Genomic DNA, 25,087 nt, shown 5'->3' with positions numbered 1-25,087 from the left:
AGCCTAGCTCACAGCAACCTCAAACTCCCGGGCTCAAGTGATCCTCTTGCCTCAGCCTACCAAGTAGCTGGGACTACAGGCATGCGCCACCACGCCCGGCTAATTTTTTCTATATATTTTTAGTTATCCAGCTGATTTCTTTCTATTTTTAGTAGAGACGGGGTCTCGCTCTTGCTCAGGCTGGTCTCAAATTCCTGAGCTCAAACGATCCACCCACCTCGGCCTCCCTGAGTGCTAGGATTACAGGCGTGAGCCACCACGCCCGGCCTGAATATACCTTTTATTGACTTGAACAAATTCCCCTCTATTCTCATTTTCTGAGAGTTTTTGTCATGAATGGATATTGAATTTTTAAAGATATGTTTTATGTATCAATTGTGATCTAAGGGTTTTTCTTTTTTGTCTCTTGTTATAGTAAATTACATTGAATGATTTTTTATTGTTGAACCAACCTGTGTTCCTGGCTGTCAATTCCACTTGGTCATGAGGTTTGTTTTAATACAGTGCTGGATTTGATTTGTCAATATTTTGTTAAGGATTTTTGCATCAATTTTTTATTTATCTTTTAAAATTGACGAAAATTGTATAGATGCACATCTGTGTTAATGAGGAATATTGACCTTTAGTTTTCTTTCCTTGTAATATCTTTGGTTTCATTTCAAATCAATGCTGGCTTCTTAGAATGAGTTGGGAATTGCTCCCTTTTGTTCTGTTTTCTGAAACTGTGTAGACTTACTATTCCTTAAATGTTTGGTAGAATTCTCGAATGAGGTCATCTCTTTTGTTGGAAAGTTTTAAAAACTGTGAAGTCGTTTTATTTAATAGGCATAGAGTTTATATTTTTACATCTTTTCTTCTTTTGTAGAAGAAGTTTGGTACCAAACTTTGGTAGTTTGTGTCTTTCAAAGGATTTGTCCATTTTATCTTGTCTCTTTTATTATTATTACAAAGTTGTTCATAATAAGAGTTTATAATATTCTCATATTATCCTTTTAAGGTCTATGGAATGGGTCTGTAGTTATCTCCATTCTCTCAGTCCTAATACTGGTAATTTATGTCTTCTCTCTTTTTTTCCTGATCAGTCTGGCTAGGAACTATCAATTTTATTGAACTTTGCAGTGAACAAGCTTTTGGTTTGATTGACTTTTCTCTATTTTTTGTTTCATCGATTTCTGCTTGTGTCTTTATTATTTCCTCCCTTCACGTTACTTTGGACTTAATTGCTTTTTCTTTTCCTGGTATCTTCTTAAGATTGAAGCTTAGATTATTTATTTGAAACTTTTCTTCCAACATAAGCATTTATTGATAGTAAAGCTGACAATAAATTCAGCTTTGTTTGTGTGAAAAATCTTACTGTTCCCTTTAAAAAGATACTACATTTTTTATAGACTTCATATTTTTCTTTTTCACTTACAGCACTCTGAAGATGTCTATCTGGCATACTTAGCTTCTGATGAGAAGTTACTCTTATGTAATGTTTCTTTGTCTTTAAGATTTTCCCTTTACTTTTAGTTTTTAGCAGTTTTATTTCTACAATGTGGGTATGTCTTTCTTTGTAATTATTCCACTTATAGTTCTCTGAACTTTCTAGAACTGTACTTTGTTGTTTTTCATTAAGTTTGGATAATTCTTAGTCATTTTCTTTTTAAATATCCTTCTTCCTGCTTCCTCATTCCTCCTTCCTTTCTCCTCTTTCCTTCTTCCTCCTCGCTTCCTTCTGGCTTCCTTCTTCCTCCTTCTTCCTTCTTCTTCTTCTTCCCCTCTTTCTTAGAGACAGAATCTTGCTATGTTACCCAGGCTGGTCTTGACCTCCTAGTCTCAAGCGACCCTTCCACCTCAGCATCGTGTGTTGCTGGGATGATAGGCATGAGCCATCATGCCCAGCTCTTAAATATTTTCCATTCTCTTGTCTCTCTTTGCAGGAGTCCAATTACACATATTTAGATCATTTAATATTGTCCCCCAGTTCATGGATGCTCTAATTTCTTTTCACTCATTTTTTTGTTTGTGTTTTAGTTTGTATAATCTTCTAGCACACTCATTCTTGCTGTGTCCAGTATACTGATGAATTCTTTAAAGGAATTCTTCAAATATGATAGCATGTTTTTCTTTTCTTTCATACACATGTATATAGTTCTTTCTTTTTTTTTTTTCTGAGACAGAGTCTCGCTTTGTTGCCAGGGCTGAAGTGAGTGCCGTGGCATCAGCCTAGCTCACAGCAACCTCAAACTCCTGGGCTCAAGCAATCCTTCTGCCTCAGCCTCCCGAGTAGCTGGGACTACAGGCATGCGCCACCATGCCCGGCTAATTTTTTCTATATATATATATTTTAAGTTGTCCAGATCATTTCTTTCTATTTTTTAGTAGAGGCGGGGTCTCGCTCTTGCTCAGGCTGGTCTAGAACTCCTGACCTTGAGCAATCCACCCGCCTCGGCCTCCCATAGTTCTTTCATTTTTGAAGAGTAGAGATGGTGTCTTGCTCTGTTGCCCAGGCTGGAGTGCAGCAGCTATTCATAGTTGTGATCATAGTGCACTATAGCCTTGAACTCCTGGACTCAAGCAATCCTCCCACCTCAGCCTCCCGAGTAGCTGGGACTATACACTTGTGCCACAGTGCCTAGCTCTAACATTTATATTTTGTGCTTTCTTTTTATCTCTGTTGAAATTTCCCATCTATTCATGCATGCTATCTACCTTTTCAATTAGCTCCTTTAATATATTAATCATAATTATTTTAAAGTTTCTATCTGATACTTCCAACATTTGAGGCCATACTAGGGTCTGGGTCTGTTGACTACTTTATTTCTTGACAATGAGATATTATTTTCTTTCCTTTTTGTATGCCTTATATTTTTGAGCAAATGTAGAATATCTTGTGTAAACAACAGAGACTGAGTTAAATAGTATTTATACTCTGCAATGAGCATGTCATGTCTCTTTTTAAGCCATTACTGTGGGGGATTGAGTCCATCTAGTCATTAGGTTGTACCGGGTTTGAATTTTATTGTTCTAGTTATCCTATAGGAAGGCCTAAAATTTCTTGTGCCGCTGTGACCTTTTTGAACCTCACAGCACCTCCAGAGTCTAAGTGTGCATTCCCATGCTCTTGACAGGTATGTCCTCCACCCAACAGAAAAGTTTCCCTACCTGGTTAGTTCCCCTAGCACTTCACCCAATCCTTAGCCTAATTAGTTTCATTTCCCTGCCATTCTGCAGAATTATTCAAACAAAAGCCAGTCACATCCTCCAGTGAGAATCTTCTGCAGGAACCAAGGGACACCTCTTGTTATTACTAAGCCTTATATCCACACCCCTACTTACTGGTTCACTCTGTTCCCAAGTGTAACCCCCTTGTGGCCCTGCATGGTGTGCAGTGTCCTCTTCTCCTGAGCTGTGAGTTTGTGTGACTAGTAAACTGCTTTCAATCTCATCTGTTTGGTCCCAGGTGCCCTGTGTTATGTGCTGTGTGGTTAGCCATCGTGTACTGTTTGGGTGGCTGATCCCTCCCTCACCAACAGGATGAATAGGAGGTGATCCGAACAACCACAGACTTCAAATTCTTACATATGCTTACTATGGGGCCTGGAATATTGAAGGGATTTTTCCCCCCACAGTGTTCCTGTCCCAACCTCAGTAGCCCCTGCACTACAGAGAGCCTGTATCAGACAGAGCTTTTGGCTCCAGAACCATTCTCAGCCTCCTAGCTTTACTCCAGCAAAGTGGATACCTTGTGCACCATCCTTTCTATCCCTGCTTAATTCAGTTCTGAATTTAGGTCTTATACACATACATCTGAGTGCAGAAATAAATCACAAGGGACTCACAGAAATACAAAGTTTGACTTTCCAGCCGTTGCAGTATAAGAAAGTGAACTAGATAGAAAGAAAGAAGAGTGAGCAGGCCCATAATTGGAGACAACAGAATCCGTTTGACTGAATTAGTTTTAGCAGAATGAAATTTATTACAGGGTATTAGAAGGCTAATGGGACCTCCAGGAGGGCTACGAATCTAGATTTAGAAGCTCCACAGCCAGGAGCAGTGACACCAAGAGTGCAGCAGAATGGTGCCAACCCTTTGATGGCACCATTCTAGCAGATAGCCCATTACAAATGCGTCTGCTGCCTCCACCACCAGTCTTGCTTAGTTCCTGCTCCACCTTGAGTCTTGTCAGTCAGTGCCTACATATCGAGGGTCTATTCCTAGAACATTGTTGTGCTTCTTACCAGTTTTATATTGGCTAGAGTGCTTTTGATTATAATTGAAAGAAGCCATCTCTCTTTCCATTCAAAGTAGTAAACCAGATGTTCACCTTAATGTTCTGCCCTCCAAAAGGATCTCCCTTCTTCACTGTGCTTCAGAGCCACTCCTGCACGGGGCTGAATTGCTGCAGCAGTATAATTCTAGTTGGTGCCAGTATCACACCAAAGTCACCTGCCATATTCAGATTTTTTTCTCTTCAATGGATGTATTAGGGAACTTCTATAAGTTCGGGGAACTCCCAAGAAGCCAAAAATGAGGGGTTGAGGGAGAAATGATACTGCATCAGTACTCACACTGCTGGGATATGTGACTTGTGCCTTCATGACCTACCACTTCTCTTTGATAAGAGAGTCATGGTGCTACACACAGCCAGTTCGGACTATGGATAAGATAAAATATGGTTCATGATGAAACTCATGTTACATGGTCACTTTGCTTCCCTTTCTCACGCTTCCAGGTAAATGCATGCCAGGCCTATTTCTCAAAAGAAGAATGATGATAGGAGTTCTTAGCTTGCTTAAAAACCCTAGGGGACTATGCCATGACTGTCCTATCAGGTCTTACTGAAGGCTCTCTACACCATCTTTCAGACACTTTCAACTCCATTAGATGAACACATTGGATTTGAGAAAACTTTTGTTTTAGATGCAATCCAGATGCCAGTGGTTGTTTCAGTCTAGTCCTGTAAGGAGACCGCATTTGTAACTGCTGTTGGGATTGCTACCCAATTAAGCTTAAAAAAATCCCTTTCTCCAAAGTCCATCTGTTTTCTCTTCAGACCAAACAAGTGAGAGTTAAATGGGGAGGTGATAGGAATGGCATGCATATTGTTCATGTGGATCACAGGGAGACACCTAGATACAGTGAGTCTGGACAGTACTGTTTTAACTCCCTTATAGTCCATTAGGACAAGCTAGATGGAGTCAGAGTGAAGGCTGCAACAACTAAAAGATTGTGTTATCTATCAGCCATTTGTATCATCATGACAGTTTGAGCTGCCCTCATTAGCATCTTGGATGACTGAGGATCCGCCTTTACATGGGGACATACTGAATGTGTACATTCTTTGGTTGTGAGTCTCTTGAGCTGGAGCTCATTTGGCCATTTGTGAATATTGATGGAAAACAGCAAAGGCAAGCTTCCTGTTTTTCTAATAGGATGCACACTTGGCTATGTTCTTTTTCAGAGATTTAGGTTTTTATTTTATTTACAACAAAATAGGTCAAAAAAGAGTAATTTTGAAAAGAATGAGAAATATGCCAGAGACCAAATGACATCCAGTTGCAGCTCACATCTTTAGAAGTTAAAGTAACTCAGGCCAAAGCTATTTAAATATAATTTCTAATATTGTGCTGTAGCCCCCACTTGTAAGCTGAGATCTTTCCCAAGTAAGTCATGAAATATTATCAGTCATAATGTTTACAATTTTTAATAAAATGGGAGGTGAGAAGTGAGATATGTTATATTAGAGTTTCTTATTGAATATAACTTATTTAGGGTACCTTTTGCTAAGAATTAATTTAAATTTTCTCAAACATTTCTTCTAGAATGAATCTTCCATGTGGTTATTTGCTTCATTATTTAAAAAAAATGGTTTTAAAGGATAGCACTTTCTATAGTATTAATAGCATGTTTTAATTATCATGTCACTGTATGTTAACATATAGTATGTGTCATGTTAATATTTTTTTCAGCTCCCTTGGAAATCATTGACTAGCATCATTGAATATTATTACATGTGGAAAACTACTGACAGATATGTGCAGCAGGTAATTTTTTCATAATACCAATATGATTACATTAAATGAACTTTCTATTTATATTTTAATATTTCTTAGCAGTGTACTAATTTTAAAATTTGCTTTGTTTGCCTTACATTTTCTAGACTTTTAAACTATATGACTTCATGTCTTCAGGTTATTATTTTTTTAGTCTTAGTATTTCCTTAACTTCAGCATTCATTATGATAAATATTTTGGAAAGATAACAGGGAAAGATACCACTAGAGAGGCATTATTTTCTTTGTATGTGACTGGCATTTTATCTGTGAGTGTAGTTGATGGATGTTGCCAAAGATGTGATGCTAGCACAAAGCTCTTAAACAAGTTATTTTTATGAAGAATTGAAATTTTAGACCAATGCCATCAACCATACAATTTGAGATATTTTTAAAAATCTTCTGAAACTTCCTTACATAATATTTGTGTGACTATATCCCCTGACCTTAACTGTAGTAGTTAGACTTCCTAGTTTAATGTTTTGCTACTACACATTAAGTTTTTTTCTCAAATTATTTGTAAAAATAGGGAATGATTTAAGTTTTGAATCCTTCTCAAATGCCCTAAATTCAGGTAACTCTCTCAGTTACTTATTTTGAATAATAATGCTACCTTTGGGGGAAAGTACATTTTCCTCAAATGACCTCAGTCAGTACTTGTTTTATATTCTTATTAGTCACATGTCAGAACTATAAAGAAAGGCAAATATATCTAACACAGACATTATTTTTCCTAAGTATGTAGATTGCACAGTGGCAAGTGTTAGATGCTGTAAAAGTACATTTTAAGGATCACTTTAAAAAGTGAGTTGTTGAGGTCATGAATTAGTGAATATAGATACTTAGGGCTTGTTGAAAAATTTCCAGTGTCAACATCATATATAATTCAAAAAGTGCCTATTTCAAACAATTTAGATAGAAATGAAGACCATGTAGACTGGAAACATGTGTTATTTGAATCAAAAAGGAGTCTCTAATGATGGTGGAGATGATGGCATTGAGGGTGGTTGAAAATTTGATAATATTCTTTCCAAAAATTTCAACTCTGTTCTAAAAGTTTCAAGTTTAAGTGTTTTTGTTTTTCTCCTCATTGGGAAAATGGAGGATAACCTTATATTCTAATTTGTCTTAATTTTGGACATTGACCATATGTTATTTTCTTCCCTATTTGCCTTTGTTATTGTGCTGATCAGTGTCTGGTTTTAATTATGTAATCTCCTTCCCATTCTTTTCCCTGTATTTGGCTCATAATTGGTTGCAGTGAAATCTTACCTGAGTTCAGCCAGGATTTAAAGTTTATTGCATATCTCCCAATATTTGAGGGTAAATGCTTATTTAATTCTACTTAGAATAGTTACAGTCTCTTACTATTGCATGGATTTTGGAAACAAATCATCTCTAAATATTTTTCTAAAAGCAAAGATTGTGTAGTTTTTCTCTCTCAGAAAGGCAGTTAAGAAATAAAGTAGAAGCTAAATTTGAAAAGTAAAAATGGTTACTTTAAAAGTTGTTTTCACTCATGGTGGAATGGGAAATGAAGTTGTTGATTTCTATATTTTTTAAAATCTATGTCTAAAATGTTAGTAATACTTACAGTTCTATTCCTCAGAACCTAGTGACCTTTCTTAGAAGTTACTGCAGTTTAAGAATATGTATATGAAAGAAAAGCTTGTCTTAAAATGGCAATTTTAAAATTATGCTTTGATATTTATTGTGAATTTTTAAGACAATGAAGTGGTAATAATTATTAGGCATTGCATGTAAAATATTCTGTCCATCTTTTGAATTAGAAACGTCTAAAAGCAGCAGAAGCTGAGAGTAAACTGAAACAAGTATATATCCCAACTTAGTAAGTAATTGAAATCTTTTAAACTAAACTATTTGTCATAGTCTTAATCCTGTCATTACAAATATGTCATTTTTTTTTCCAGTTTCAGCCAAATTTGAATTTCTTTGTTTATCTTTCTTCCTCTGCAAAGCACAAGACTTGCTTTCTGTTATGCCACTACCATGAATTTTTTTTTTTTTTTTAGAAAAGAAATGGGGCCAGGTGCAGTTGCTTACACCTGTAATCCTAGCACTCTGGGAGGCCAAGGCAGAAGGATTGCTTTAGCTTAGTTCGAGACCAGCCTGAGCAAGAGTGAGACCCCATCTCTACTAAAAATAGAAAAATTAGCTGTGCATCATGACCCGGCCTATAGTCCCAGCTACTCTGAAAAAGGCAGGAGGATCACTTGAGCCCTGTAGTTTGAGGTTGCAGTGAGCTGTGATGGTGCCAGTGCACTCTACCTGGATGACAGAGCAAGACCCTGTCTTTGTGGGGTGAGGGGAAGGAGAAAAAAAAAGGGCCTGGTACAAGAAACCTGAAGTAGATGAACGTAAGGACTAGAAGAAGAATGCCATGGGCTGTACTTCTATCAAAGCTTCAGGGAAAGTGTCAGAAAACTATCCTATGAAACTGTATTAGCAAATGTGTTTTAGAAAGCTAGCAAGTTTTGAAACATCTACCTTATAGAATCAATTTTGTTTGGGTAACACACATTGCCTTTTTGAGATTTGTTGTTTATTTGGTTGAGGATTTAATATTATTTTCTTGGTTCTGATCATAATTAGAACCCTACTTTGTAAATGTTCAATAAATAAAAGATAGGTTTCAGTTTTCAGATGTCTAGCATTCTGTCATTATTATCCTTTGGGTTTAGAAATCATTGTTATGTCAAAGTGAATGCCACTTTTCATTTTTTTTAAATGAATTATGCCCATTTGCTGAGATCTTCTTTATTCAGGAAAAATTATTTTATTGAGCACCATATGTATATAATGCTACCCTAGATTCTTTTGGGATTAAAATGAAATTTATTATAAAATTCTATGTACTGCTCCAAGATTTTCTACTCTTTGAGCTAAGTACAAGTTGTTTTATACCTAGCCTTTTATTTACTGAATTTCGATATTTTACATAATACATTTTTTATGTACAGTTAGGTGGCCTCATGGACAATGAATTGTGATCCAATTAATTGAATATATTGGTGTTCATATTAATCTTTTAACACAAGGCTGAAAATTTTAATTTTTAAAACGTGTAATGTATAGGGTTCATAATTTTTATGCAGAGCTATAATATCCCTTCTACAGTTTCTAGTTCCTTTAAAATTGTTAATGTATGTTTTATTTGACTAATTTATAAGAGAGCCACTCCCGAAAGAAAATACTGTTACGACTCATATTTGTCTTAGATTTTCAAAAGCAAGCATACCAGCTTTCTTGTACAGTGCTTGCCACCATGAAAGGAAAAGTACATTTAACAAGTTTTAACCAAGCAACCCAGGTAATTGTTTTTCCTGAGCCTCATGTTGACTTTGGAGTCTTGATCTAAGTAAACTATGGTCTGCACGTGAAATCTGACCTACCGCCTGTTTTATTATTGGAACACAGATTTGCTCATTTGTTTATGTATTGTCTAAGCCTGCTTTCATGCTACAATGCAGAATTCAGTGGTTGCAACAAAGATTATATTACCTGCAAAGCTTAAAATACTTTCTGTAATCTGTCCTCTATAAAAAAATTTTCGAACTCCTGATCTAACTGAATGATTTTTGGAGAGCAAGACAATTTCTAGTGATGCTTTTAAGAAAGTAATATAAATCTTGTATATAGATAGAAGATAATACAGCTGAGTTATTGAGTTGGATAAGAAACTGAGCCCTTTGAAGAATTTCCAAATTAACTCTAAAATAGAATGTTTTAATAAAGAATAGATTCCGAATTATTTTATGCTGATGTTTTTCGAGCCCAGCAGTCTCCTATATTCAAAACACTCTTCAGTACTAGAAGTAGAAAGTTTTAGAAGCCGGGAGGCTCTCCACTGGAGCTTACATTCTAGTGTGGGGGGGACAGATGGTAAACAACTGTGAGTTATGAAGTGTGATGAGTACTCTGATGGAGAAGAATAACTTTTATGAGAGTTTATACTGGGGTAAGAGCTTCAGTTGACGCCATCGGTAAAGATTCCTTGAGAAAGTGAGTTTGAGGGTACTCTGGAGGAGGAAGTGGAAGAAGAGGAATTAACCAGGTAATGGAGACTTCCAGGCCAATAGGATCCTGAGATGGGAAGAGTCAGAGCATAGTTGAGGAGCAAAGAAAGGTACTGTAGATGGTGTGAAAAGAGAGTGGTGAACCACGAGAAGCTGGTGTGTAGGCTAGAGCCAAGAGTTTAATCCATCCGATGAACAGTTGAGTGGAGTTTAAATAAAGAAGAGTTGTGATCACATTAGCACTTTATGATCACTGGCTATGTGGTTTGGAAAATGGTTTGGGGAAGAAGGAGTAGGAGTAGATGCTGAGAGACCAGTTAGAAAGTTCTCAGAGAGGAAAGATGACACTAGCTTGACCTAGAGTAGTGGCCCTGGAAATAGCGCAGTATTTGGAGGTGTTGTCTTGTATGGCAGGCGAGGGAATGTCAAGCTTGGTCCAGGTTTCTGACTAGCAGTTAGGTGGATTGCCTTGCTATTCATCAAGCTCGGAAATGGTGACAGAGAATCAGGTTAGGTCATTTTGACTCTACTTTATCCAAAAAGAGGTGTTAGATATGCTGTCAACATACATTGGATATATTGGTCTTAAACTCAGGGGAAAGGTCTGGGCTAGAGATACAAATTAATTGTGTTTGAAGCTGTAGATATAATTTCTGAGAGAGAGCAATAAGAAAAGGGCCTTGAGCTAGCCTTGAGTAAATCCAGTATTTATAGATCAGATAGAATGTGATAGCTAAGAAAAGGTAGCCAGGTGAGTGTAGTATCACAGAAGCTAGGAGAGAAGTGTGTTTCAAGGAGGGAGAGAGATTAATGCTGTCAGATGTTGGTGAAAAATAGCCAGGGAATATAGCAACAGGAATGTCACTCAGTGATCTTTAATGGAGTGATGAAGACTGCATATGAGCACAAGTACAGACAGTGGAGAAAGAGAAAGAGAGAAGCTCTAGCAAGAGCATGCTCTTAGATTTGGGGGGTAAGTTGGTATAAATTAATAGAGTTTTATTTTAATTTTTTAGTTTTAATTATGGGTACATAATAATTGTATATATAGTAGAATTTTTTAAGTGGGAGAACTATTTGTTATGTAAACGGAATAAAGAGGTCCAAGAAAGAAAATCAGGTATGTAAACTTTTCAAGAGGGCAGGAGGGGTAGAAGCACAGATGAAGGGAAGGAAGGTGGGTGTTAGATAAAAGGAAAGGCAATTTCATATAGTGTATCTTCCTTTTTTTTTTAAAGAAATGGGACTCACTATGTTGTTCGGGCTGGCCCTGAACTCCAGGGCTCAAATGATCCTCCTGCCTTAGCCTCCTGAGTAGCTGGGACTGTGGGCGTGCGCCAGTTTGCCTGGCTTCAACACATATATTTTGCCCTGGGTCATATGTTAGAAATTTTTATATACCTGGGAAATTTCTGGCTATTCATTTGACTTCAAGGGTGATCATTCCCATCTATATGCAGTAGATTTTTTAAAAAATAGGAAATATGAAATATTCCTGGAAATCTTAGTTATTTTAAATCACCACTTTTCGTATTGTACATTTTCAGCTGAAAACTGTAAGAAGAGAAACATTTTTTCTGATTTAAAATGTGTTTTAAAAACCAATTTGTCTTCAAAATACGTTGCTGACATAGATTAGAAGTGTAAATAATAACCCTACTGTATAGAATAGAGACCTCAGTGTACACAGAAAATAAACGATTTCTTCAGGTGGTAGTGGTTGGGGTGTCACCTGACAGTTGCAGTAATAATGCCCAAAAGAAAGACAGGCCACACCAGCTTTACACTCTAGGGTTTGACCGATAAATGGAACTGTAGAAACAGGAAAGAAGCCCTTGAGCCAACTCTCTGTGGAGACTTCAAGTGTCTTGATAGTTGTGATATTTCATTACTTCAACAGCCATAGGAAGATAGCATGTAATCTACATTTAGCATTCATTTCTAATAAATAATTTCCCGATGTATTTCGCTCATTTTCTGTGTGGCAAGTAGACACAAAAGGTCTTCTAGAATGAAGCTCCTTGAGGCCAGATGCTTTTGTTTATTAGACATTGAAAAATATATGTTAATTGAATTATGAATTTATTGAGTACATACTATGTATACCTGTGCGATATTCTTGCACAAGGCTTTTAAGCAGGGGAGGTAGCCTACCCTAGATGGGGAAATGTGTTAACCTCGTTTGCACAGGAAATACCAAGATGATCTGGGCTATATGTTTCTAAGGACTGTTGACTTGGTCTCTGGGAAATTTGCATGTAGAATTGTGGTAGATGTCTCTTTTTTCCTCCTAAAAAATATTTTCTTAGAAAAACTTCAAAAAACTGTCATGGGTTTTTCTAACTTAAAATGCTACGTAATCTTCCTATAAAAATTCAAATGTAGAAGAAATGACCAGAAGCTCCTGAAATACTAACTGACCACTAGAGATAGATCCTGTTGAATCCTGCGGTACTTCTGCCAAACATGTTGCTTTTGTGCAGCTCCCTGAGAGCTATTGTGTAGAGTTAGCAACTCTCACACCAGCGGTAGGAATGGGTCAGTGGCTTTCTCTAAACACAACCACACTCACTGCCTTTAGCTTAATTTATTTGACCCCCCCAAAATATTTTATTTTCTCACAAGAATTTATGATAAGTGATAAAGTTTAATAACGTGTCTCCTTCAAAAGTGTCAGAGGGTGTACCGAGGAAATTGTATTTGGACAGAGAAGAGATACAGCTATATTTATTTTGTGAGTGTCAGGCATAAGAGATTGGGTTTTACACAGCTTTGTTTCATAAAGATGAATGTGGTTTGGGCTCACTTTAATACTTTGCTTTTACCAGTTTATTTCTTCCTCAACAAGCATTTTTAAATATTTATGTTTAGTTAAGATAAATTACTTCAGTAATGAGATATAGAGCTTTTTGCCTTATTGTACAAATCATTTTTTATCACTTCACTTTACGTTTCATTGAAAGCAGCAAACCAAATCCCAACCAAATATCCACCAGCAATGGCAAGCCTGGTGCTGTGAATGGAGCCGTGGGGGCCACGTTCCAGCCTCAGAATCCCCTTTTAGGGCGAGCCTGTGAGAGCTGCTACGGTAAGTTTCTTCCAGCAGGACTGTATTTTCTCCTTTGAGGCCTGTCAAAGTCAGTTAAACATAGGGAACTGTTCCGGCACTGTGGGGTGGAAGTTGTTGAGCAGCTTCTGGGAGGTGCGTGAGGTCAGCACAGTACACCGCAGAGGGCAGAGTGTCTCCTCAGCATGAGTGGATGCCCACCCTTACCTTCTGCCTAGAGCAAAGGAGCCATCCACTGAATGCTTATGTCCCACACACTAAAGCTAGGCATTGGGTTCCTTTGATCTGCTTCTGTGTTTTGTTGTGTATTCCATAGCAGTGTTTGCTAAACTGTGTTCAGAGTCGTGTTAGTTTTACGCAAACCAGGGTCCCCTTTTGGAGTGTCTCAGTGTATTTTGGCAAATTAAAGCTCCAGATAATTCTGTAGGAAAGACCTGGTGGATCAACACCTATTTGTGCTCTTAGACCATGTTCCTTCAGGGCTCCAGTTTGGGAGGTGTAGTTCTATGATATTTGCTTTTGGCCTCAGGGCCCCAGTGTATTTATCTATGCTGGCAGTATTATATTTGCCCTGGGTGTCAGATGGAGTTGGTGAGATGAACTGTTAGGTAGTTGATATACCTTATATGTTTGTTTAAAATCTCAAGCAATAGTGTACTCTTGATTGGGCCTTGGTGACAGTATCATCTGTGTGCCCTGCCAGTCAAGACGGCTTGGGGTGGGAGAGGGAAGGAAACTGTTTATTGGAAGTCTGCTTGGTGCTGAATTTGGCTCTTAGCAGCTCTTTGTGGGTAAAGTAACCTACTGCCTTCAGGACACCGGGGTGAGAGGCTTTGCAACTCTGTTCCATACTCCACAATAGGCTTCAGCATTAGAAAAGGCTGTAAAAACCAAAACATAATTCTTTCTCCTGATCTCAAGGAAAGTATGAGCCAGAGATTGCAGACTTCATGTAAATGGTACATGGGGAATTTGTCCAACCATTTTCTACACCATAGGAGCACAAAGGGAAATAATTTGTGAAAAATTAGATTCTTTGGGTCAGGATTTTACATGGATAGCCTCGTAAATGCCTTTGAAGTGGAAATTCTTGGATTTTGAAGTTCATGTATATTTAAATGAAAATAAAAAGAATCCTGCATCCAAATGGTAGTGGCTTAATCTGTCTCATTTTTGATGTGCAAACCCCTTTCATACTCACATATATTCCTTTAGATAATTATTCTGTCATTTTTATGCATGTATGATAAATTAGCTATTTTAATTTTATAATATTTATTTTAGGTCCATGTATTACTAAATAATCTTCATCATTAAATATATCTTAATATAATATACATATAAGATTTTTATAGTAAGATAGATTTTGGTGTTTTCTATTTATCAAATGATACTTTTTAATATAATTTTAATTATTTAAGGAGAAAGGCATTTATTGACTAATTATTAAAATATGTCATGATTAGTTTGAGTAAAAATGTGTATTTTAATATAAATAATTTTATATTTAGAATTTAAAATAGATCCATGGCTTGATATTTAGAATTCTTAAAATTTGTGTTTATGAAAAACAGTTTGACTTGTTTTATTATTTGTTTTAAATCATAAGAGGAAAGGTTTTTAGATTTCTACTTGCAAGAAATCCTCCAAAAATAACACATGATGGGTACATAGTATTATTCCCAATAAACTAAAAGGCATCGTGGATATAATGGTCACTCTGTTTTCAACTTTAGTTTGTGAAGTGTTAGTTGACACCTTGATGCATTGTTGAACATTTTGAGCTGATGAAGGTAACTTATAGCTTAGAGGAAAAATATTTTAAAGCAAATTTAGAGAATTATAATTTTTATGTACCTCATTAACTTAATATTTCAACATCAGTGTGTTCTGTCTTAAACTTTGGATCCATCGTGGGTATACTTTAAATGTCATATGTCAGTAGTTTAAACTGCAAAACAAAAACTAACACGGGCTTTCAGTGCTCAGCCAAGAAGTGTTAAATCAACTGAGTTCTACATCTTAAGCATGTGATATCAGCTGCACATGCTCACTTGATATGGGTTTATAGTCTTAAAAGGTATTCTATTTTTAAAGAGAGATATTAAAATAAGTATTTTTCTATTGATTAAAATAAAGGAATGGAAACAGATACCTGTTTTTATTAGATTCCTGACTAATGGGACCCCTCTGAACACAGAACACCTTAAATAAACCCTGGGGAGAGGGGGGCATTTTGAACCATAGGTTTGGAAACCTGGATTTAGATTTTAAACACTAATAATAGTAATAATATCCTCTGAGAACTTATTTCAAGAAATGTATATATTATAATAAAGAGTAATTTTAATTAACAAAAAACTCCTCAGCACAATGCATAATATAGGATGCTTCACCTAATAGATTCTCTTAACAGGTAGATGCCACAGGTACTCGATATATAATAGAAATAAATGGTTTAGTGAATTCTGAGTATTGAAAAATGCATGTATATACTATCATGTTTGGCTTGTAAACTGGGGAGAGAAAAATAACATTGTGAACTAAAGATGGCTTTGGAATATATTTTAAATATTTGATTATACTGATGTTACAAATTATATAGCATTCTTTGTTTTTTTTCTTATTTTTTCTTCCATCTTTAGCTACACAGTCGCACCAGTGGTATTCTTGGGGCCCACCTAATATGCAGTGTAGATTATGTGCAATTTGTTGGCTTTATTGGAAAAAATATGGAGGCCTGAAAATGCCCACCCAGTCAGAAGAAGAGAAGTTATCTCCTAGCCCTACTACAGAGGTACATGAGCAGTAGTCTTTTTAGTGTTGAGAAATGTCATGTTTTTCAATGGCTAGATTATTCCGTGGAAACAGAAATATAGTAAAGGATAATTTAAAAATGAACAAAGTTGTTTTTATAGCTAAACATAGCAACACAATATTCAGGGCTGGTATGGAGAGAGGAGCAGGGAGAAATCAGTTTTCTAGGTATTCAAGAATATTGGTTTTGTGAGATCACTCAGACAAAAGAATAATGTAAGTGGGAGGTGTTAGCACAAGTAGAGAGCTTACAAATTAAATATTTGTTTTAATTGCTTTTGAAAACAATTTGTAACCTTTACATACTATTGAAAATATGTCTTATTATGTGTAAAGTAATAAATAAAAAGTGAGCATTTTTTCTCCCCCTGGCTATTGTGGAAGGACAAGAAATTATGGACCCAATCTTGAGGTGAACAACAGTTGAAATACGATTTTGATGAACTCCTCATAGATTGAAAATGTGAAGCACCTGTGTCTACCAGAAGGCAACTACTATTTTTCAGTGCTGGATCTTAGGACTTCTTAATATTAAAAAACAAACAGCAGCAAAACCAAAAATGAATTAACCCCCTTGGCAGTTTCTTAACTACTGTGACTGTGATTTTGGATTGTTATACAAAAGTGGAGTATTATACCCTCTGGCCTCCAGTTTCCTTCTCTCTCTCTCTCTCTCTCTCTCTTTTTAATTTCAAAATATCAAGGGGGGTACAAATGTTTTAGGTTACATGGATCGCTTTTGTAATGCTTGAGTTCCGGCTATAGGTGTGCCCATCACCCAAATAGTGTTTATTGTACCCATTAGGTAGGGTTTTGTCCCTCTTCTCCTCCCTTCTCCCCCCTGGTTAACTTCCACTGAATTTTACTTCCCTCTGTGCACATGTGTGCTCGTGGTTAGTTCCAGTTTAATGGTGAGTACATGTGGTGTTTGTTTCTCCATTCTTGAGATATTTCACTTAGGAGAGTGGTCTCCAGTTCCATCCAGATTGTTACAAAAGGTATTAATTCATCTTTTTTATGGCTGAGTAGTACTCCATGTTATACATATGCCACATTTTATTAATCCACTCGTGAATTGATGGGCACTTGGGTTGATTCCACATCTTTTGCAGTTGTGAATTGTGCTGCAGTAAACTTTTGAGTGCGGGTGTCTTTCTGACGAAAAGTCTTTTCCTTTGGGTAGATAGCCAATAGTGGGATTGCTGGATGGTAGGTCTACTTTCAGTTTCCTTCTCTACTCCTCACCTCCTTCCCCCAGAGTTCATACTTTGTAATTCTCTCTTTTAGGGACAGGGTACTAAGTTACAGATGCTTCAGTGGAAGATTTAAAATTATATTTTTCTTTGAGCACGATGCAAATAGTAATATATTTTGGCAAGTTCTATTCTTTAAGTGTTGGTTGGTTTCTGATTTTGCAGGATCCCCGTGTTAGAAGTCATGTCTCCCGCCAGGCCATGCAGGGGATGCCTGTCCGAAACACTGGGAGTCCAAAGTCTGCAGTGAAGACCCGCCAAGCCTTCTTCCTTCATACTACATATTTCACAAAATTTGCTCGTCAGGTCTGCAAAAATACCCTCCGGCTGCGGCAGGCAGCAAGACGGCCGTTTGTTGCTATTAATTATGCTGCCATTAGGGCAGAATGTAAGATGCTTTTAAATTCTTAACCGTATATGTTGTGCTTCTGACCATTTTCACTCTTTTCCTCTCTCTTTCTCTCTTTCTTTTTTTGTTTGTTTGCAATAAACATAAGTTCTGTGTACAGCCTTTTATTTGGTTTATTTTTTTAACATTGTTTTTGTCTGCTGCCATTTGTATCATGCCAACCTGAAAAAAAAAAACATTGAGACCTCTGTAATCTTTATCAGAGAATAGTGCTCAGCAAAAGACTGGTGGGAAGTGAGCCTGTCCAGTGAAGTTTTGTGATGGAATTGCCTAAAGAGCCCTTATGGAAGCACTTTTACCTATTAGGGAGGGCCGCAGTATAACTCCTAACGATGGCGTTATTATGATGAAACTCCGTAATTGAGACAGCACAGTCCAGTCTTATTTGCATTCATTAGGTTTAAATAAAATTTGCCAATTTACACTAATTAGAAATTGTATGTCTTTGTAAACCTCTCATTTTCCCGTAAACCTTTTACAGTTGCCATACAACATTATGGAAATTCACAGTGCCTCATAACAAATGCTGTATTTAGTAGAAGGCTTAGGAAATTATAAATACATTTTAAAGTCATCCTTGGGTGAATTTTTGAAAGTACACACTTAGTTTTTTTAAAAGCTAGCATCTAAATTTATGGTTGAGCAGTCTATTTGTCCAGTTTGGTTTCCATTTCATAATCATGTCTCATATATATTACCACATAACATTTACATGGCTTATTACTCTTATTTTCAACACATTCAGTCTTGCTTATGTCTGATATAAATTTTTTTTTTGTTAGAACGAAGGTCATATGTACCAACGAATTGTGGATTGTTCTGTTATTACCATGTTTCTGAAAAGGTGTCCATGATTTGTTTGTTAGCTCTAGAGTCACATTCCTGGCCAGCATGTTAGAGTAGTGCAGCTTTTTTCCCTAAGCAATGAGAAAACGTGCTGTGTGGCTTAACAGATTGGAAATCTTAAAGATATTCAGATGCTTTTTCTTTATCTGTGAGACAAGAAATCTCTTATGAGATATTCCACTATTATTTAAAGAGGGTGTCTATAAAAGGAGTGATGATTGAAAAAACATTTTTTGTTCTTAATGATAATTTTTAGCAGAACAGTTGAAAGACTTTAAAACTTCTGGGTAAAAGCCCAATAATAAGAAGAAAGGTGCCTTGTAAAGGGAATGGAAATTGGTAGCAGTGTTAGAGTTCCATGGGGGAATAGCTACATTAGATTCATGTATATTTGAGAATTTAGGCATATATATAAGTTTTGTGCTAGCATTTCTGAGTTCATGGACTTATGCTATCACTTTCTTATTCATTTTAAAGAACTGGAAGATAAATAAATTCTTCCAAACTATCCAGCTGATTTAAAACACATACACCTATATATAATTTCTTAAGTAAAAAGAATAATAAAACAGTTGAGAAGGAAAGTGAATGAAATTCTTCCATTAATATTGGCCAAGATCCGGTGTCATCTTTGCATCCATTCCTGTGAGTGGAAAGGAAACCGTCACCAACCTAATTGGCTCCTGAGGAAGCTTATGTTTCCTATTAATTTTCAGTTAATTTGCACATCGTCTTTTTATTTTGGTTATTCAGTGAAGTAGATTTTTCTGTCACCTCATTCTAATTTTTCTCCCCTCAATTGTAGGACCATGGTGCCAAAAGGATCAAGATAAAATTACCTATATTATAAGCATATAGATATAATAGAAACAGTTACTTGTAAGATTCAGAGCATATATTATTTTGTATAATTTTGTATTCACCTTAATCAGTCATTGAATTTTACATATAGAATCAGATTCTTAAAATAATTTTACCTTGAGTTTTAGTGCTTCAGCAGCCATCTACTCGTTATTTTTCTCAGACGAGCAACTAATGAACTCTTAACTAGCATCTAATTGATTCTTGCATCATCTCCCTTTTTATATGTACCTTGTTACAACCTCTTCTGCAGATCCCTTGATCTTGGCTTGTTAGTGAGATTAAGTGTTAATAATCTGGTGTCTATAGGCAACCATGTCCGTGGTCCACTGGGAGCACATAGGTCTATTTTCAGTAAGCTCTCCTTGGTTTCTCAATAGCAGTGTTAACCCCCACCCCACAAAACGTTAAGAATCACTGTGATGCAGTGTGAATGTACTTTCAGGTCAGAAGCTTTGTAATTCTAAAAATATTGATGGATCAAGTGTTCTAATTAGTGCATTTTAGAATAATATATCATTATATTGGGAAAGGAAAGACGTTTTTCCCTGTGAGTTGAGACTTAGAAGCACTGTAGAAGTTGACCCCTTCTGTGGCTTCTGACCTCAGCAGCACCATCGCAACCAGTGACATAGTCTAAGTTTATGGGATGATAGACTGCATAAGAGTGAAGAAGTGGGGAACTAAGGAGATAAACTCTCAAGTTTATGGGGAGAGCATAATTCTGAGTTCTTGACTTACAAGGAATCCTCAGGTAGAGGAAATTGCTTTTGGTTACAGCTATACTCTTTGGCCTTTATTTTCATTGAGAAACCTGTATTGAGGCATATAATATGGCAAAAGGGGGAATCTTTGCATATGCATAAAATATCTCAAAGAATATGTAAGAAGTAATAACATCTCTGGGAAGGGAAACTGGGAGGCTGAGGGTGGGAAGGAGATTTACCACCTTCATCCTTTTAAAACTTTTCAATTTGAACCATGGGAATACGTCTCCTATTTTAAAAAATTACTTAAAAATGGAAACATATGGTATGACCAACATGTGTTTAAGAATATATGCATGTAAGATACATGTAGAAAAAACCATTTCTTAAAACTAATTTCCCCAAATACCTAAATATTTATTTTAATAATAAACCTTTATATGTGAATATGTAAGTCCATGCCAAAAGTTACTAACATTAGTTAAATGCCTGAGCTAGTTCTACGTGTAGATAGTGCTTAAAAATGGATTGGTTAAAAAAACAAAACGGTCCAGGTGCGGTGGCTCACGCCTGTAATCCTAGCTCTCTGGGAGGCCGAGGCGGGAGGATTGTTTGAGCTCAGGAGTTCGAAACCAGCCTGAGCAAGAGCGAGACCCCATCTCTACTAAAATTAGAAAGAAGTTAATTGGACAACTAAAAATATATAGAAAAAATTAGCCGGGCATGGTGGCGCATGCCTGTAGTCCCAGCTACTCAGGAGGCTGAGGCAGGAGGATCGCTTGAGCCCAGGAGTTTGAGGTTAGTATGAGCTAGGATGACACCACGGCACTCTAGCCTGGGCAACACAGTGAGACTCTGTCTCAAAAAAAAAAAAACAAAACGAAACAGGTCGGATGAGGTGGCTAATGCCTATAATCCTAGCACTCTGGGAGGCCGAGGCGGTAGGATCACCTGAGGTCAGGAGTTAGAGACCAGCCTGAGGAAGAGTGAGACCCGTCTCTACTAAAAATAGAAAAAAATTAGCCAGTCAACTAACAATGAAACAAAAAATTAGCCAGGCGTAGTGGCACACACCTGTAGTCTCAGCTACTCGGGAGGCTGAGGCAGGAGGATTGCTTGAGCCCAGGAGTTTGAGGTTGCTGTGAGCTAGGCTGATGCCACGGCACTCACTCTAGCAGCCCAGGCAACAAAGTGAGACTCTGTCTCAAAAAAAAAAACAAAACAAATTGGTAGACCAAAACCCAGAACTTTGCATAAAGAAAAGTAACTAACACAACATCAAGTTTAGACATCCTGGATTCTTCTCCTTGGTGCCCTAAGAGTGGTATGATGAGAAAATGGTGTTCCTCCTTTGTTACTGCCAGCAGACATTATTTCCAGGTTGCCCAGGTGACTTCCTCAAAGATCTACAAAATCACCCAAATACCTGATGAGCACAAGATTATCACAATTTGAGATTCAGGACCCTCATAGGTTAAATAGGAGTAGGTGTATTAGCAGCATTCCATAGATGAAACTATTTCAATGTATGTGCTGCTGAAGCGTGCACATAGATGAAACTAAAGTGCATAGAAAAGTAGATCCAAATGATTTGCCTTCCACCTTGGCAGCTTGCATAGATAGTTGAGTGGTTTGAGTTGATAACACACTAGACTTTAATGGCAGCAGTATTTGCCAGTGTGAAGTTATTTGGGAGGCACCTGGAGTTATTTTTCTGTATGCTAATTCGACTTTGGAAGTATCCAAAACTCCATTTCATGAGAAATTTGTTTTATATTTCATGAGAGTTTCCAGAGATTTCTCAGAAAAGTTACTATTAGTAATAGTACAAGTTCTTCTGAAATTTTAAGCTCTAAACATTAGGAGAGAACAGTTTGGGTTTGCTTCTTTTGGTGTTTTTGGTAGAGAGTTTATTTTTAATACAAATTTGTTTTTGAATGGATACTTTAAATTTTTCTGTAGGTACAAAAGCAGTTACAAAGCTCACCACCTTTCCCATTCCTGATTTACTCTCTTAGAGGTAACCATTATCACCATCATCTTAAGTATCCAAAGGTATTGTATGCATCTATAAGAATCTAAGTAGGTGTATTCTTTATTTTTATACAAATGTTAACATACTGTCTATATAGACAGGTATCTATACTGTTCTGCATCTGTTTGTTACTTACCATGCCAATACATTTGAGAGCTACCTCATTTTTTTTGTCAGCTGCTTCATAATCTATTTTTTGTACCGTAATTTAACCAGTTTCCTATTAAAAGTTTTTATTTCCAATCATTTTTTATTACAAATAATGTTGCAACAGATATCCAGATAACATTGTAAGGAATGTGTCTTGCAAGATAGCTCTCTAAAAGTCTGGGTCAAGGAGCATGCAGTTTGAATTTTGATAGTCATTACTCAGTTGCCCTCAGAAAAACTCCAGATTACTCTCCCACCCACAACGTCTAGAGATGCTATTTCTCTAGAACCTTGCCAACAGTATTACCCATCTTTGAAACCCTTGACTGATTGACAAGTGACCTTAAAGTTTTATTAGCTTGCATTTCTCATTTTGAATGCATGTATTTGAAAGTCATTTTTATTTACTTTTCTGTCAACTGTTTTTGCCCCTGACCTATTTTGTTAGAAGTCTTATTGACTTTTGGGAACTTTTTATATTTTAACAAAGTTAGCTCTCTAACTGTGATATGTGATGCAAATATTTCCCCCTTTCTGTCTTTAACTTTGTTTATTATATATTTCCCAAGCAGGTTTTTAAAAAAACGTAGCTGAATTTATCTAAAAAATTTTTATGGCACCTAGGTTTTGTGTCTTGTTTAGAAATACCTTTACAGTTCTATAAAGGAATTCTACTGATGGTTTTATTTTGACAGGGATCTTGAAAGCCCATGTAAGATGTTTTTGTGAATTTAAATTCAGTGTGTATATTTTGCAGTGTTTCTATCTCACTTCCAAAACACTGCAGGAAAATAGCCATGAGTTACGATACAGTATTAATAACAGCGTTTTTCCAAGTTTTACCTCGAGGAGATATAGATCATTTTCCAGGAAGCTAAAGAAATGTGCCTGGTGCCCAGTCATGCCACTCGAGTGAGGTCCTCCCTCTGGGCAGATTTTAATTCCTTCTGGGTTCTTTGGGTATTTCTCGGGTTGCTTTCTTTATCTGTACATTTCAAATACGTACCTCTCTGTTTAAGTATAGTTAGGTAAGTAATTCGGAAACAGGACTAGACTGACAGCTGGCACCACTGTTTGGTTTGGCCTTGAGTGCAGACTTGGATTCCTTCTGGCCTACTCAAGTGTGGGCTGGATAATCCCGGTTATGATCATTGCCTCAGGGCAGACTATATTTCTCCTACTGAAGAGCTGCAACTTTTCTTATATTAAACGGTTACCAGGTAGCCTTAGCACCTTTCCTTTTATTTCTTCATAGTTGAGACTGATCATTCTTGCCACTAGCTACTTTCTTCAAAATATAATAAGGATGAGTGAAACATGGATCCTTCTAAAGAGCTTTGATCTCCCTCTCAGAGGTGCTTTGTGATGTAAATTGTCAGTTGGAGCATCACATAATTAATCCTACTAGTGTAGTGAGAAATTGGAAACAAACTAATATAGTTTAAAATGAAATATCTTTGGCTATTGTGCTGATGACCCCTTTGATGGATGAGTTGATTCTTGCCAAGGTTGATGGTAACACACATTGATGTCTATCGATTGCAGCCATATCGGCAGTTCTCCTTTGGGCCTTACAGACTGGAATGAAGAGCAAAGTTAATCTTATTACTAGTAATACAGTGATTGCTTTTGTCCAAGATACTGAGGAAATAACCAAGATGATTCATTCAAACTTTATTTTATTAATAGAGAAGAAAGAAAATTTTCTCTTGTCTTTATCCCAAATATAATTTGAATTTCAGGTGAATTAGTAATATTAGCAAGAAATTATGTAGTATTAACTCTCATGATTTGACATGTGTTTGATCCTTGCAGGGTTTGGTTTGGGTTACTTCCTGATGTTTATTTAGATTACTCCTCCAAAATATACTTACTACATTTCTGCCCGTATCTTTACTACTATTCAAATACAGGTGAAAAGCTTCATGGCTTAGTACTTTATTTTTCCCATAGGAACCGAAAGTATAGGAAGAGGAGAAGTTGGATCATTTATAGTTATCAGTGGTTGCATCATAATTAGCCAGTGCTTATTATTGAATATTCAGATCTCTGTTGTTTGAGGCCTTCTGCAGTATTTTGTCTATTTTAATGGTTTTTAAAAAGTTTTCTTGATGAAAGAGATGGCTAGAGCTCATGAAGAAGTCAATTTTTATTTTAAATTATTTGAGGTTCCAGAGTGAATTGTACATTTTAACACTAAAAGCACAAAGAATTCCTGTGGATGTCAAAGAAAATTTCTTGTGTGTATACCTAGAAATGTGGTCTCGGTTTACAAAAGGAAAAATTCTCTAGTAGAACAGAAAACCTGTAGGACATTTCTGTTAAATATTTGAAGGCATGAACATACTAGAATCATACCAGCCAAAGCTACTCTGTTAAGCTTTATGATAATATCTTTGAATTTTTAAAAAAGGTTTCAATATATAATTTGTTTTGTCTCTTCAGACTCTTGTATTTATCACTTAACTCTTTGGTATGAGAAACAGCCACATTACCCACCTACTCTTCCATCCTAATGACAGCTAATTATACCACACACAGTGTTTGTATTATGTGCTTTATTTTTCTCTACCTGAAATGTCATGATAGAGTATGAATTTGAGGAAAACTTTTCTGAGCTAATATCCATTCTCACGGTATCTTACTATTCTGACTGATGGATGAAGTACTCTGTTTGCATACAGGTAACCTTTTAATCTCGGTGCTGATGATACCCTTGTAGGATATCAAGGATGGAAGACCAGTGATAGAACCAAATGGCCCACTGTTCCCCTTGTTAGATGAGGCTCTCATCTAACAGAATTGAGTTTCACCAAGATAGTGAAGACTTCTCAGTGGGTACCTACTCTATTGAGAGCAGGGATGGCC

At 36.6% G+C, this 25,087-nt stretch overlaps 1 protein-coding gene across 2 annotated transcripts in view; it reads left to right on the top strand.

Annotated features, from left to right (window-relative positions):
• MTA3 (metastasis associated 1 family, member 3) overlaps positions 1 to 25,087 on the top strand; it is a 205,700-nt gene that overhangs the window by 160,538 nt on the left and 20,075 nt on the right. The window contains exons 10-14 of one of the 2 annotated variants that reach the window (XM_012653859.1): positions 5,955 to 6,029; positions 7,828 to 7,886; positions 13,038 to 13,162; positions 15,787 to 15,938; positions 17,377 to 17,599. In XM_012653859.1, the coding sequence (XP_012509313.1) occupies positions 5,955 to 6,029; positions 7,828 to 7,886; positions 13,038 to 13,162; positions 15,787 to 15,938; positions 17,377 to 17,599 (634 nt within the window). Of the gene's footprint in view, positions 1 to 5,954; positions 6,030 to 7,827; positions 7,887 to 13,037; positions 13,163 to 15,786; positions 15,939 to 17,376; positions 18,049 to 25,087 lie in introns of those variants that run through there. The other variant, XM_012653858.1, reaches the window with a different exon arrangement.

The sequence above is a fragment of the Propithecus coquereli genome, unplaced genomic scaffold (assembly GCF_000956105.1).
Source record: "Propithecus coquereli isolate 6110/MARCELLA unplaced genomic scaffold, Pcoq_1.0 Scaffold43, whole genome shotgun sequence".
Classification (NCBI taxonomy): Eukaryota; Metazoa; Chordata; class Mammalia; order Primates; family Indriidae; genus Propithecus; species Propithecus coquereli.
Note: the sequence above shows the minus strand (reverse complement) of the source record. Positions and strands in the feature narration are given on the sequence as shown.